The 15942-nt window shown below is 42.0% G+C and overlaps 1 protein-coding gene across 1 annotated transcript in view; it reads right to left on the reverse strand.

Annotated features, from left to right (window-relative positions):
- The window catches only part of MDH1B (malate dehydrogenase 1B), an 89518-nt gene that overhangs the window by 14197 nt on the left and 59379 nt on the right, over positions 1–15942 (reverse strand). The window contains exon 5 of the mRNA XM_069733686.1: positions 5756–6255. Coding sequence (XP_069589787.1) covers positions 5756–6255 — 500 coding nt within the window. The remainder of the gene's footprint in view (positions 1–5755; positions 6256–15942) is intronic.

A 15942-nucleotide genomic window follows, 5' to 3' on the forward strand; every position in this document is an offset into this window, starting at 1 on the left:
GGTATAGAAGGCGTGGAAAATCACAAACCTACATTCACTAGAAAGTGGCTCAAAGAAATTATAATGAATGCCTTGCCACATCTGAAATCCTGTCTTTCAAAAAACAGAAGGGAATCAGCAGTTCTTTATTCACCAGAAGCCTGTGAGGAAATCATGGTTAATTCTGCAATGGAATGTCGTAGTGATGATGCAGACAACATGCAGACAATCTACAAAGCAGCACAGTTAATTAGGAAAAGCATTGCTAATTTTACAACGGAAGTCAATGATAAAAACACCATAACGGTCACTAGTGACATAAACGACGTTCCAGCAGAATTATATTCCGCTATCCGTTGGATCATAACAGGGCCGATTGACAGCCTTGAAACTTTATCATCTGGAGAAGTTTTTTACATGCATGATGTCTCCTGCTTTTGATTGGTTAAGGCTACTTTCACACATCAGGTTTTTCGCCGGATGCCGGTTCCGGTGTCGCGCCGAAGCACCGGATCCGGCTTATTTTGGGAAAACAGGATGAGACGGATCCGGTTTCAGTCTCATCCGGTTGTCATCCAATTCGTCCGGTTTTCCATCCGTTTTTTGACGGATCCGGTTTTTAAAAATGCCCCCTGACAGGCTAAAAATGTGATTGGCCCCCTGAAAACTATATATACAGTGTTCCTACAGGCCATCAGTGACAGGTTTGAGAGGAGCAAGATACAGAGCAAGATGAACGGCATTATTGCGAAGATTCTGCAGAACAATGTGGATTTCATCGTGGAGGTGAATCGATTGAAAACAATTGTTCTTGAGAAGGAGCGAAAGAGACAGCGCATCATGCGTCTGCGCCAATGCCGTTTGTGGATCCACCCCATCATGGCACAGAGAATGACGTGGGGAGTCTTTTCTACTTTATACATGGAGCTACGAGGAGACCCAGACAAGTTTTTAAGCTATTTGCGGATGAAAGTGGAGAACTTTGATGTATTGGTGGAGCGGATTGAACATCTAATAAGAAGTAGTGATACATATTGTAGATTCTCCATTACACCGGCTGAGAGTCTGATGGTCACTCTTCGGTAAGCATTCTTTTTGGATGTACTCTTGTAGCGCACTTTCATTGATTGATATTTTGAATTTGCAGTAATTTCTGCCTTGCTTTTGTTCACAGATTCCTAGCTAGTGGAGAATCCCTGTCTTCACTACATTTCCAGATCAGACTGGGAATTTCAACCATATCTGGAATAGTGAGGCACACTTGCCGTGCACTGTGGGACTCTCTGCACGATGATTTCATTCCACATCCCACAATGCAGACATGGTTGGAAGTAGCAGACAGATTCCAGGAAGTGTGTCAGTTTCCCAATTGCTTGGGCACGGTGGATGGGAAACATATCGTGAAACCGGCTGGTTCTGGATCCGAGTATTTCAACTATAAAAAGTACTTTTCCATCGTGCTAATGGCCATCGCCGATGCGGATTACAAATTTTTAGCGGTGGATATTGGGGCGTATGGCCGCTCAAATGATTCACAAGTTTTCAAACTGTCTTCTATGGGGCGGCATTTGTATGGACAAACCTTTCAATTCCCCCCCAAGACCACTGCCTCAAAAAACCTCTGAGCCACCAATGCCTTTTGTTTGTGTTGGGGGATGAAGCCTTTCAGCTTTCAGAATATCTTTTGAAACCCTACTCCAGCCATGGTTTAAACAATACTAAAATAATTTTCAACTACCGACTCACACGTGCACGGAGAATGGTGGAGTGTGCGTTTGGGATACTAACTGCCTAATGGAGAGTTCTCCTGACATCCATTAACTTGAAGACAGACACTGTGGATGAGGTAGTGAAAGCGTGTGTTGTCCTTCACAATCATGTGCTATCCAAGGAACAGATTTCCATTGAGATCGAACAAACCACTTTGGCTGATTATAGCAACCAAATGTATAGAAGTTCTGCCACTGTTTCCAGAATTCGGGATCAATTTGCAGAATATTTTATTTCACCCAAAGGAAGAGTAGACTGGCAGGATAAGAGAATTTGAACAATTTGTCTTTTTCCTTGTAACAAGTATTTTACCTGTTACCCAAGTTGTGTACCTGTTTGGTTTTACCTTTTACCCAAGTTTTGTACCTATTTGGTTTCACCTTTTACCCAAGTTGTGTACCTGTTTGGTTTTACCTTTTACCCAAGTTGTGTACCTGTTTGATTTTACCTTTTAACCAAGTTGTGCACTGTTTGGGTTGTACCCAAAGTATTTTACCTCTGACCAATAAACCTTGTTTAACCAAAGTTTATCTATATCTTATAAAGATTAAATACAAAATAGCTGTAAACAACACAGTTTTATTATTTTTTTTTTAAATAACAAAAACAAACTTTTATTTTGAAACACAAAAATAAACTTTATTTTGCAGCACACAAAACTATAGATTGGAATAAGTCGGGGTGGAGATAGTGCTGGAGGGGCTGTCGGATAGGGACACTTCGACAGTGAGAGTGTGGAGAGAGGAATGTGTTGGTGGTGGGGAAGGATCAATAGGTAGTGGTGAAGGAGTGGAGAAGGCAATTGAGCGGGTGGACAGGAAAGTGGGATTGGGGTTAGGAATTTGGTAGGATGGAGGGGTGTAGGTGATGTTTTGGGAGGATTGGGAGGCCGAAGCAGTGATATGTGGAGAAAAGCTTTGGGAAGGAGGTGAAAGAAGCTGTTGGTAGTGGGCAGGGAGAGGAGGCACAGATGAAGTAGATGGGAAGTGGTATGGGTTGGGATCATCATATTGGTGGGAAGGGGCACGGGTGGGAGGCTGGTAGTGTGGCAGGTGGGAAGGGGCACGGGAACGCTGGAAGTGTTGTGGCTGGTGGGACGGGGCATGGGCACGGTGTGGGTGATAGTGAGGTTGGTGGGATGGGGCACGGGCAGGTTGGTGGTACAGGTCAGGAGGATGGTAGTGGCTGTAGAGATAAACAGTGGAGGAAGAGGGGGGCAGTTGCCGCATGGGTGGCTAGAGTCTCTGCTTTTGAGGCAATGAGCGCTAGAGTCGACTGGCAGGATTCTATTACTTGCATCTGGTGAGCGTGATCTGTGAACAAAAGCAAGGCAGAAATTACTGCAAATTCAAAATATCAATCAATGAAAGTGCGCTACAAGAGTACATCCAAAAAGAATGCTTACCGAAGAGTGACCATCAGACGCTCAGCCGGTGTAATGGAGAATCTGCAATATGTATCACTACTTCTTATTAGATGTTCAATCCGCTCCACCAATACATCAAAGTTCTCCACTTTCATCCGCAAATAGCTTAAAAACTTGTCGTCCGTCCCTACCGGGGACTGTCCAACACACAAGCATGTGACCTGTCCAGGTGCTATTCAGGACGTCTGTCCAACACCCCAGGCCACCAGGTCCAAAGTCCCACCATGTGCTCTTCAAGGAGACAACACTCCCAACACATAGGCTCTCCAGGACCTTCCAGCATAGACCATTCAGGTCCACACTCAGCGACCATGTGACCCACACCCTGGTCACATTATGAAGCTGTAACCACTCCATAGGTGGGAGTGTGTGTGTGTGTGGCTAGTTCAACCCGCCCATCTCTCATAGCTAGCCTAGTAAGTCTCCCTTCGCCACTATACAAACACTTGTGGGACTACAGGTCCCAGAACAACATTACATCAGACTTACCACGCAGACTCCCTCTGCGACACATATCGGCCACTTACAACTCTGCCAGTCACTGTTTCACCACCATTATAACAACAGATACGCCTCCATGCATATCCCGAGGAGCACACACAGCGCCCCCTAGCTGCCACAGGGGTCACTGCATCACTCCGTCACGATCGGAGCGGGAAAAAAACCCATTGAGAACAGAAACATAGGATTTTATTGGCATGAATGCAATGTGATTTTTAATCGGATCGCATTCGTCCGAATTAATAGCAAGTGGAGCGAGCCCTATGGCTGAACTTCACAAGAGTACCAAGATGGCAGAATAAGGGGCCTTCAGAATCCACCCAAATGACATGGGAACCCATCAATGCCTTGCAATAGCTCCATTTAACCTCCATGGTCAGAGGCTGACAGCGCCATTTCAATGGCTAACAACAACGATCGGAGCTCAACTCTGGACGTGGTTGTTAGATACAGATGCCAGCTATGTAACATGGCCAGTAACTATGTATGTGGAAGAAGCTCGGCTCCAGAGCCCCAGCCACACCGGCAGACATCAGAACTGATACACATACATCATTTTAGAGCAAGGTGTTAAACAGTTATAAAAAACGTAATAATATTGTGAATTCATTATAATAGAAAAAAACAGACATAGAAAACAGACTATGGAACATAGTCAATGGAGACAGAGAAACATTACTGGGTGATCATCAGAATGTAACATAGACAAACATGAATATGACCTCATGACAATGAATCTCCCCCTAGGAAAATAGAATGACTATTGTCACAATTCTCCAGAGAATAATGGAAAATAACACAACATCATCACAAAGGAGAACTGACTACCAAAAGTGGATTTATGTTTTGTGACATCATCAGGGTAAAAGAAAACGTGCAAAGGAAAGATGTCAGAACAGTGTTTGTTCACTATGGAATAACAAACCCTAATGTTACATCATCATAATGAAAACCGCTAAAAAAGTTAACATTCACTATCAACACAATGCAGTATACACAAGGAATACATTGAAACAATTTTTATGACTTGTAGCATTTCCCTAACACTCGCTTTGCACGAGAATAACGCATACAGGCTCGGTTTTCTTACAAAACACAGTCTCTTAGGTTTATTTCACATCCACATAAACAACATCTTCAGGAACTTGACAACAGGATGAACACCGTCTGTACATATTCAGCTTTATCACAGTACCTCACTGATCCCGATCAGCATAACACACGGTTTTCAGACGGTTACCCGTTGGCAACCTACACGGGTTCCTGGACACCTCTTGGCCACAGATGTGCCCCAGACACAATGTCTCTCTCTTTCTTTCACTCTGACCCCGGTCAGTACAACACGGATCTCCATCCGTTACCTGTCGTCGCTGCACAGGTTCTCGGATACCTCTCTTCCTTAGAGGCATCCTTCCAACATTTTCACTCTGACCCCAGTCAGTACAACACGGATCTCCATCCGTTACACAGCCTGGTCTGTGCAAGGTCCAGAGCCCCCTCCATGTGCTCTTCAGGGAGACAGCACTCCCAACACATAGGCTCTCCAGGACCTTCCAGCACAGACCATTCAGGTCCACACTCAGAGCCCATGTGACCAGCCCTCAGTCACATTATATAGTTGTAACCCCTCCCATAGATGGGAGTGTGTTTGGCTAGTTTGACCCTCCCATCTCTCAGAACTAGCCCTGCCAGCCTCCCTAGCTAAACAACACACTTCACTTGTAGGACTACAGGTCCCAGAACATCCTTACTTCAGGCTGACAGTGCAGAGTGGCTTCCTCTGCGACACACACACTGGCCATTCATTCACAACAATGCCGGACTTTGACTCATCACCACAGTTACATCTGCGATTGCCATCCATTCCTATGGCCTCCATGCACACTCTGGGTAGCTCATACAGCGCCCCATACCTATAACATAGGTCACTATACTACAGACTTTACAATCAAGTTCTGCAATGGAACTGGGACAATCACTAATGTGACATCATTCCGGTGGAAGGTTGAAAGTGAAGAAAAGCAAAAACAATTCAGATATCATAATCTGCTCCCACCTCCCATAAGTACTCATACATACCTGATGAATTTATATTCAGCTTCTTGGCGATCTGAGCTTTTGCTTCGAACTCTAGCTGTGTTGGTAGAGCCACTATATTATGAGGGTTGATAGAAGGTGCATGTTTTATGATAAGCAGGGCTATGAGGTTTACATAATTAGTTCCGGATACAATCACCTTCACGTCTTTTCTAGCATTCTGATCAATGAGTGCTCCATACCGAGTGCACTGTTCCTTGATCTTGCTAATCTGAGCTTCTGAACATTGATCCTCATTGGCAAGTACATCATTAAGGACAATTACAAAGTCTGCTTGAAGAAATGCATCATCAGTAATTGTGTGAAGGGTCACTTTCCGTAAACATGGATACGCCAGGTCTTCAGCCTCCATTTTCAGCCCTTGTAAAGTGTGCTGGGAGTGACTGTGGTCCAGTAAATGTAACCAGAGGCCTTGTTTCACACCAAGAACATCACCACTGGCCAAAATAGGGATAAGACTGTAGCAGGCTGGCATTGAAGCTCTAAAATAAAAGCAGAGGAGAAATGCACTCACTTTGGGAATCACAAATGGCATACAAGCACACGTTCAGTATTTGCGGCAGAAACATATTCTTCAAATACCGGAGTATTGAAGAATTGACTTGTTAAGGATTTGAAACTGCTTTAAATCTGCAAGTTAAAAAAAGTAGAATGTGGACGAGATTTCAGAAATCTCGTGCATTTAGCTGGTACAGTAGAAGGCGCGAGTTTTCATGGCAAAGAACAAAAAGTGGTAATAATGTGGAAAACTTGTGAACATACCCTTACAGTAAACAGTGCTGTGAAAAAGTATGTTCCTTGATCTGATTTCTTCTATTTAAGCTAATTTAACCTATTTTAATGTCTCAGATCATCCAACTAATTTTAATGTAGGGAAAAAGATAATACCAGCTAACACAGAAATCAGCTTTTAACCCCTTCACCCCAAAGCCTGTTTTCACCTAAGTGACTGGGCCAATTTTTACAATTCTGACCACTGTCACTTTATGAGGTCATAACTCTGAAACGCTTCAACGGATCCTGGTGATTCTGACACTGTTTTCTCATGACATATTGTACTTCATGATAGTGGTAAAACTTCTTCGATATGACTTGCATTTATTTGTGAAAAAAACAAAAATTTGTCGGAAATTATGAAAATTTAGCAATTTTCAAACTCTTAGTTTTTATGCCCTTAAATTAGAGAGTTATATCACATAATATAGTTAATAAACAACATTTCCCACATGTCTGCTTTACATCAGCACAATTTTGGAAACATAATTTTTTTTTGTTAGGACGTTATAAGGGTTAAAAGTTGACCAGCGATTTCTCATTTTTGCAACAAAATTTGCAAAACCATTTTTTACGGACCACCTCACACTTGAAGTGACTTTGAGGGGTCTATATGACAGAAAATGCCCAAAAGTGACACCATTCTAAAAACTGCACCCCTCAAGGTACTCAAAACCACATTCAAAAAGTTTATTAACCCTTCAGGTGCTTCACAGGAATTTTTTGAATGTTTAAAAAAATTGAACATTTAACTTTTTTTTCACAAAATTTTTACTTCAGGTCCAATTTGTTTCATTTTACCAAGGGTAACAGGAGAAATTGGACCACAAAAGTCGTTGTACAATTTGTCCTGAGTACGCCGATACCCCATATGTGGGGGTAAACCACTGTTTGGGCACATGGCAGAGCTCGGAAGGGAAGGAGCGCCATTTGACTTTTCAATGCAAGATTTGCTGGAATTGAGATCGGAGCCCATGTCACGATTGGAGAGCCCCTGATGTGCCTAAACAGTGGAAACCCCCACAAGTGACACCATTTTGGAAAGTAGACCCCCTAAGGAACTAATCTAGATGTGTGGTGAGCACTTTTAACCTCCAAGTGCTTCACAGAAGTTTATAATGTAGAGCCGTAAAAAAAATTTTTTTATTAATTTTCACAAAAAATGATCTTTTTGCCCCAAATTTTTTATTTTCCCAAGGGTAAAAGGATAAATTGGACCCCAAAAGTTGTTGTGCAATTTGTCCTGAGTACGTCGATACTTCATATATGGGGATAAACCACTGTTTGAGCGCATGGCAGAGCTCGGAAGGGAAGGAGTGCCATTTGACTTTTCAATGCAAAATTGGCTGGAATTGAGATCGGACGCCATGTCGCATTTGGAGAGCCCCTGACGTGCCTTAACAGTGGAAACCCCCCACAAGTGACCCCATTTTGGAAAGAAGACCCCCTAAGGAACTTATCTAGATGTGTGGTGAGCACTTTTAACCCCCAATTGTTTCACTAAAGTTTAGAATGTAGCATTGTGAAAATTAAAAAATCATTTTTTCTTTCCACAAAATGATGTTTTAGCCCGCAATTTTTTTTTCCCAAGGGTAACAGGAGAAATTGGACCACAAATGTTATTGTCCAATTTGTCCTGAGTACGCTGATACCCCACATGTGGGGGGGAACCACCGTTTGAGTGCATGGCAGAGCTCGGAAGGGAAGGAGCACCGTTTGAAATGCAGACTTAGATGGCATGGACTGCAGGTGTCATGTTGCATTTGCAGAGCCCCTGATGTACCTAAACAGTAGAAACCCACCACAAGTGACCCCATATTGGAAACTAGACCCCCCAAGGAACTTATCTAGATGTGTTGTGAGAGCTTTGAACCAACAAGTGTTTCACTACAGTTTATAACGCAGAGCCGTGAAAATAAAAAATATTTTTTTTTCCACGAAAATGATATTTTATCCCCTATGTTTTTATTTTCCCAAGGGTAACAGGACAAATTGGACCCCAAAAGTTGTTGTCCAACTTGTCCTGAGAACGCTGATACCCCATATGTTGGGGGGAACCACTGTTTGGGTGCACGGCAGAGCTCGGAAGGGAAGGAGCGCCATTTGAAATGCAGACTTAGATGGATTGGTCTGCAGGCGTCATGTTGCATTTGCAGAGCCCCTGATGTACCTAAACAGTAGAAACCCCCCACAAGTGACCCCATATTGGAAACTAGACCCCCCAAGGAACTTATCTAGATGTGTTGTGAGAGCTTTGAACCAACAAGTGTTTCACTACAGTTTATAACGCAGAGCCGTGAAAATAAAAAATATTTTTTTTTCCACGAAAATGCTATTTTATCCCCTATGTTTTTATTTTCCCAAGGGTAACAGGACAAATTGGACCCCAAAAGTTGTTGTCCAACTTGTCCTGAGAATGCTGATACCCCATATGTTGGGGGGAACCACTGTTTGGGCACACAGGAGAACTCGGAAGGGAAGGAGCACTGTTTTACTTTTTCAAAGCAGAATTGGCTGGAATTGAGATCGGACGCCCCCTGATGTGCCTAAACAGTGGAAACCCCCAATTATAACTGAAACCCTAACCCCAACCCTAACCCTAGCCCTAACCCTAGCCCTAACCCTAGCCCTAACCCTAGCACTAATGGGAAAATGGAAATAAATACATTTTTTTACATTTTATTATTTTTCCCTAACTAAGGGGGTGATGAAGGGGGGTTTGATTTACTTTTATAGCGTTTTTTTGGCGGATTTTTATGATTGGCAGCTGTCACACACTAAAAGACGCTTTTTATTGCAAAAAATAGTTTTTGCATCACCACATTTTGAGAGCTAAAATTTATCCATATTTTGGCCCACAGAGTCATATGAGGTCTTGTTTTTTGCGGGACGAGTTGACGTTTTTATTGGTAACATTTTCGGGCAGATGACATTTTTTGATCGCTTTTTATTCCGATTTTTGGGAGGCGGAATGAACAAAAACCAGCAATTCCTGAATTTCTTTTAGGGGGGGCGTTTATACCGTTCCACGTGTGGTAAAATGGATAAAGCAGTTTTATTCTTCGGGTCAGTACGATTACAGCGATACCTCATTTATGTAATTTTTTTTATGTTTTGGCGCTTTTACACAATAAAAACTATTTTATATAAAAAAATAATTGTTTTTGCATCGCATTATTCTGAGAGCTATAACTTTTTTATTTTTCTGCTGATGATGCTGTATGGCGGCTTTTTTTTTGCGGGACAAGATGATGTTTTCAGCGGTACCATGGTTATTTATATCCGTCGTTTTGATCGCGTGTTATTCCACTTTTTGTTCGCCTGTATGATAATAAAGCGTTGTTTTTTGCCTTGTTTTTTTTTTTTTTTTTTTTGCGGTGTTCACTGAAGGGGTTAACTAGTGGGATAGTTTTATAGAGCGGGTCGTTACGGACGCGGCGATACCAAATATGTGTACATTTATTGTTTTTTTTGTTTTTTTTACATAAATAAATGGATTTATTGGGAAATGTTTTTTTTTTTTTATTTGGGGATTTTTTTTTTTTTTTTTTTTACACATTCTACTTTTTTTTTTTTTTTACTTTCTAACATTGTCCCAGGGTGGGACATCTCTGTATTAGATCAGATCGTTGATCTGACACTGTGCATAGCACACTGTCAGATCAACAATCTGACAGGCAGCTTAGCTGGCTCTCCAGCGCCTGCTCTCAGCAGGCGCCGGCTAGCCAGGTCACTTCATGACCCGGAAGGAGTCCGGCGGCCATCTTGGATCCGGGGACTCCTTCCGGGTCACCGGAGCAACGCGATCTCATTGCGTTGCTCCGGTGGGAGAGAGCAGGGAGCCCCCGTCCCTGCGCGATCCCCCTCTATGCCGCTGTCACTACTGACAGCGGCATCAGAGGGGTTAAATGCCCGCGATCGGCGATAGCGCCGATCGTGGGCATTGCTGCGGGGCGTCAGCTGTCGTATACAGCTGACACCCGCACCCGATCACCGCGGCGCTCAGCGCGAGACCGCGGTGATCGGTGCGCCGTACTAGTACTGCTGCTGGCACTAATGCAGTGCCGGCAGCGCAGTACTAGTACGGCGCATGTCGCGAAGGGGTTAAAACAATCAATTAATTGACGATAACATATATATTCATATCCATGCAAAATAGTAAGTGCCGCCTCTAAACCAAATAGCTAGTAGGGCCACTGTCGGCGGTCCAATTTATCAAAATATAACATTATTTAACTCAGAGTAAATGTTGTAAAGAAAAGAAAAATGAAGAGTGCAGAAATGTGTTATTTGGGTCATCACACCACATGAAAAAATGCAATAAAAATGCTGAAAATATCCTGTTGCTCCATCAACAGAAAAATTAAAAAAAGTTATAGTTCTCAGAAAATGGCTTCACAAACCAATTTTGTGCTACTGTAATTATATTGACCTGCAGAATCCTATCACAAGGTTGTTTTCACACACTGCCGAAACCCAAACAGCAACGGGAGGATTGCATTTTTTTTACCATTTCAACCTACTTTAATTTTGTTTCCTCATTTTTCAGAAAATTAGACGATGAAGTGAATAGTTGTAGTCAAAATACAACTTGTCCCATAAAAAACAAGCCCTCATATGGCTATATAGAAGGAAAAATATAAAAATGATGATGCTTGGATGAGGAAAAAATGAAAGCACAAAAACAAAAATCACTTACAATGAGTAGAGAGTGAGGTCTTGCTACAGCATCTTCAAGTTAGGACTTAAAGAGGTATTTACAACTCAGAGATCCTATCCCAATATGTAGTAGGTGTAATAATAATAATATTAGCAAATACCTCCAATTAGAAATGTTGTATAGTTTTTCTGATTCACTGTCTCTTTCCTCATGTGCAGGCATTGCAGGACCTTAGGTATCCATAGTTACGACTACTGATATAGTTACAGTTAGTTAGCTAGTTGCTAGTGGTCGTAACCATGGATACCCAAGTGTTGTGCATTCCGCTCTTGGGCTCCCTCCGGTGGTTGTAAGTGGCACTTTTGTGAGTTCTGCTCTTGGGCTCCCTCCGGTGGTTTTAAGTGGTATGGCTGCTCCTTGGATTTAGCAGTCTGCAGCTGCTTCCACTGATTGTCTTTCTGCTCAGCTATTTTTGCCTGGCTCTTCCCTTCAGCAGTGCCACTTGCCAATGGTTCCTGGTTGGATTCACATCTCTCTTGGATTTCCCTGATATCCTGACCAGTTCATCAAAGTTAAGTCCTTGCTTTGCTCTTTTCTGTCCACATGTTGTGGACTTATTCGTTCTGTGCATTCTATGTTTTGTCCAGCTTGTTAGTATGGATTAATTCAGTTTAGCTGGAAGCTCTGGGAAGCAGGTTTACCCTCCATACCTTTAGTCAGGTGTGGAGATTTTTGTAAATTCTGTGTGGATTGTTGTAGTTTTTAATACTGACCGCACAGTATTCTATCCTGTCTTATCTATCTAGCTAGACTGGCCTCCTGTGCTACATCCTGGTTTCATTCTGTGTATGTCTTTTCCCTCTCCACTCACAGTCATTACTTGTGGGGGGCTATCTATCCTTTGGGGATTTTCTCTGAGGCAAGATAGTTTTCCTGTTTCTATCTTTAGGGGTAGTTAGTTCTCAGGCTGTGACGAGGTGCCTAGGGAGTGACAGGAGCATCCCACGGCTACTTCTAGTGTTGTGTTGAGCTTAGTGACTGCGGTCAGTACAGGTACCACCTCCTTCAGAGCTCGTCCCATGTTGCTCCTAAACCACCAGTTCATAACACCCAAGGTCCCAAAATACCTGCCCATAAGTAAAGAGACATAGAGAATCAGAAAAACTATGCTACATTTCTAATTGGAGGTATTTGCTAGTATTATTATTACACCTACTACATATTGGGACAGGTTCTGGAGATGGGAGTCCAAGAAGGACTTGCTTGTGAGCTCTGGATCACTGTCTTGCTGCATAACCCACCTGTGCATGAATCTGAGGTCATGAACTAATGGTTGGATGTGCTCTGATAGTAGATTTCATGGTTCCAACAATAATGAAACGTTGTATAGGTCGCGACAAACCAAAACAGACCCATACCATCACATTACTACTATCACAGAGAACCAAGCCCAACACTTTCTTAGATCATGAATTACTTTCCTTAGAAATAATGAAATAATGTAAAGTCAGAGTACAATTTTAGCTATCATCACCAAAAAAGGAGTAATGTTATCCAGAAGTTCAGCTTCTTACATGTAAAAAGAAAAGCATCAGAGCGTATCACATGAAATATTTTTCAAAAATGTATTGTCTATTTTATTAAAGACAACCATCATCTCTTTTGGTAGTCTCTGGAGCTTGTTTTGGGTAGCCTCAGGGTCATCACAAAAGTGGTATTTTTCATTCAGACATTAGGGACACTATGAATTTTGTTGGATATATGAAAGCAAACGCTTTTCTTACGCAGTTCTTTGCAGATTGATAAAAGAGCCTTTGGCTTTTTTGTTGAGACATACTGAAAAAGAAAATAAGTGTGGTTCTTAAACTGAATGTGAAAGCATTTTCTATGATTCTTTAAGATCTTCACCTTGTCTTGATAGTTGAATAACTTGAAAATAACCAGATGTGGATGATCTATATTATTTTGATAGTCAGGGTCCAAACCATGAGCTCTTTCAACAATGACTGCAGAAGGAAGTTGCAAGGCGTTGGGGAGTCAGATTGAAGTAAGATGTAGAAGACCGTTAAGTGATACTGTAACACAAATGAATTTCCGGTTGTTCCAGCAGCTGCAGAATTCAAGGTCAACTACTTCCTCCATTAAAGTTGTTATCCACTACTTGAACAACTTCTTCCCAATCCCTATTTTTCCTCCTTGTAAAATAATATTTATACTCACCTTTGGTGCCACCGCTGTTCCAGTGGTAGACACTGGCTCTCCTGGGGATTGCATATCATTGTTACGTCACGTGAGCCCTGCGGCCAATCAGCGCTTACATCACTTTCCCCTCCTAGGTGCTCTCACTTCCTCCAAATGTATATGATTTGTCTGAAGGTGGAGAAAGTGAAGCCAGCGTTGATTGGCCGAAGAAATCGCGTGATATAATGTTACGTGATCCCCTGTAGAGCCAGTGCCGACACCGCTAGTATATAGGGGGCACCAGAGGTGACTATAAGTGTTGTAATTTCACTGGGGGGATATAGAAGGGGTTGTCTAAGTACTGGAAACGCCTTTATACTATGGAGTGTTTGTTCTTTGTCTTGGATGTTAGAACTAAAAGGAGGCTGCAGAAAATCTTTGACCTTTAGAATTTTTATTGTGTTCTGTTGCTTGAGACAAGAGGTCGACGGAAGATTGGATGGATTCTAGTCTCGTAACAATAGCTGGCATTAGTATATGTGATATCACTTTGGCTATACTTTGTAAGGAAACCTCAAGAGAGAGAAATCTTCTGCCTCTGTGGCTGTTGGAGCTTGAGAATCTTTATTTTTCATTACAATTCTCATAGAAGAAATAGTTTGAGAGAAATGAACATATTTGTCCAAGTCTATGACAGGTGGAAGAATCGTGAGAGCATTGGCATCAGTGAGCTTGTATGTGGCAGGTAGGGATGCCTATATACAGATTTGTTACATTGTCAGGGTGGTCAAGAAACTGCAGCAAAAGGGCTATTGTCACAGTACAATGTCACTTTGATGTAAAAGCTTTCTCTTGTTCGTGAATCAACACATTTTTGGTATACAGTGGAAAGTATTCATACCCCTTTAAATTTTTCACTCTTTGTTTCATTGCAGCCATTTGGTAAATTCAAGAAAGTTTATTTTTTCACATTAATGTACACTCTGCACTCCATCTTGACTGAAAAAAACAGAAATGTAGACATTTTTGCAAATTTAATAAAAAAGAAAAACTAAAATATCACATGGTCATAAGTATTCAGACTCTTTGCTCAGACATTCATATTTAAGTCACATATTGTCCATTTCCTTGTGATCCTCCTTGAGATGGTTCTACTCTTTCATTGGAGTCCAGCTGTGTTTAATTAAACTGATAGGACTTGATTTGGAAAGGCACACATCTGTCGATAAGACCTCACAGCTCACGGTGCATGTCAGACCAAATGAGAATCATGAGGTCAAAGGAACTGGCCAAGGAGCTCAGAGACAAAAAAGAATTTCTGCAGTACTCAAGGCTCTAAAGAGCACTATGGCCTCCATAATCCGTAAATGGAAGAAGTTTGGGACCACCAGACGTCTTCCTAGACCTGGTTGTCCAGCCAAACTAAGCAATAGTGAGAGAAGAGCCTTGGTGAGAGAGATAAAGAAGAACCCCAAGATCACTGTGGGTGAGCTCCAGAGATGCAGTAGGGAGATGGGAGAAAGTTCCACAAAGTCAACTATCACTGCAGCCCTACAACAGTTGGGCCTTTATGGCAGAGTGGCCCGACAGAAGTCTCTCCTCAGTGCAAGACATGAAAGCCTGCATAGAGTTTGCTAAAAAACACATGAAGGACTCCCAGACTATGAGAAATAAGATTCTCTGGTCTGATAAGACGAAGATAGACCTTTTTAGTGACAATTCTAAGCGGTATGTGTGTAGAAAACCAGGCACTGCTCATCATCTGTCCAATACAATCCCAACAGTGAAACATGGTGGTGGCAGCATCATGCTATGGGGGTGTTTTTCAGCTGGCAGGGACAGGACAACTGGTTGTCATTGAAGGAAACATGAATGCAGCCAAGAACATATCCTGGATGAAAACCTCTTCCAGAGTGCTCTGGACCTCATACTTGGCCAAAGGTTCACCTTCTAACAAGACAATGACCCTAAGCAAATAGCTAAAATAACAAAGGAATGGCTTCAGAACAACTCTGTGACCATTCTTGACTGGCCCAGCCACAGCCCTGACCTAAACCCAATTGAGCATCTCTGGAGAGACCTGAAAATGGCTGTCCACCAACGTTCACCATCCAACCTGATGGAACTGGAGAGGATCTGCAAGGAAGAATGGCAAACGATCCTCAAATCCAGGTGTGAAAAACTTGTTGCATCATTCCCAATAAGACTCATGGCTATACTAGATCAAAAGGGTGCTTCTACGCAATACTAAGCAAAGGGTCTGAATACTTATGACCATGTGATATTTCAGTTTTTCTTTTTTAATAATTTTGCAAAAATTACTACATTTTCTTTTTTGGTCAAGATGGGGTGCAGAGTGTACATTAATGAAAAAAAAAAACTTTTTTGAGTTTACCAAATGGCTGCAATGAAAAATTTAAAAGGGTCTGAATACTTTCCGTACCCACTGTATATTAGGAAATGTTATTGATGAAAATCATGCTCTGTATGTAGTAGATTGTAGGTGGTGTATAAATTGCATCACTTTAAGAAAACTTGGTATAAGTGTAAATCT

The sequence above is a fragment of the Ranitomeya imitator genome, chromosome 7 (genome assembly GCF_032444005.1).
Source record: "Ranitomeya imitator isolate aRanImi1 chromosome 7, aRanImi1.pri, whole genome shotgun sequence".
Classification (NCBI taxonomy): Eukaryota; Metazoa; Chordata; class Amphibia; order Anura; family Dendrobatidae; genus Ranitomeya; species Ranitomeya imitator.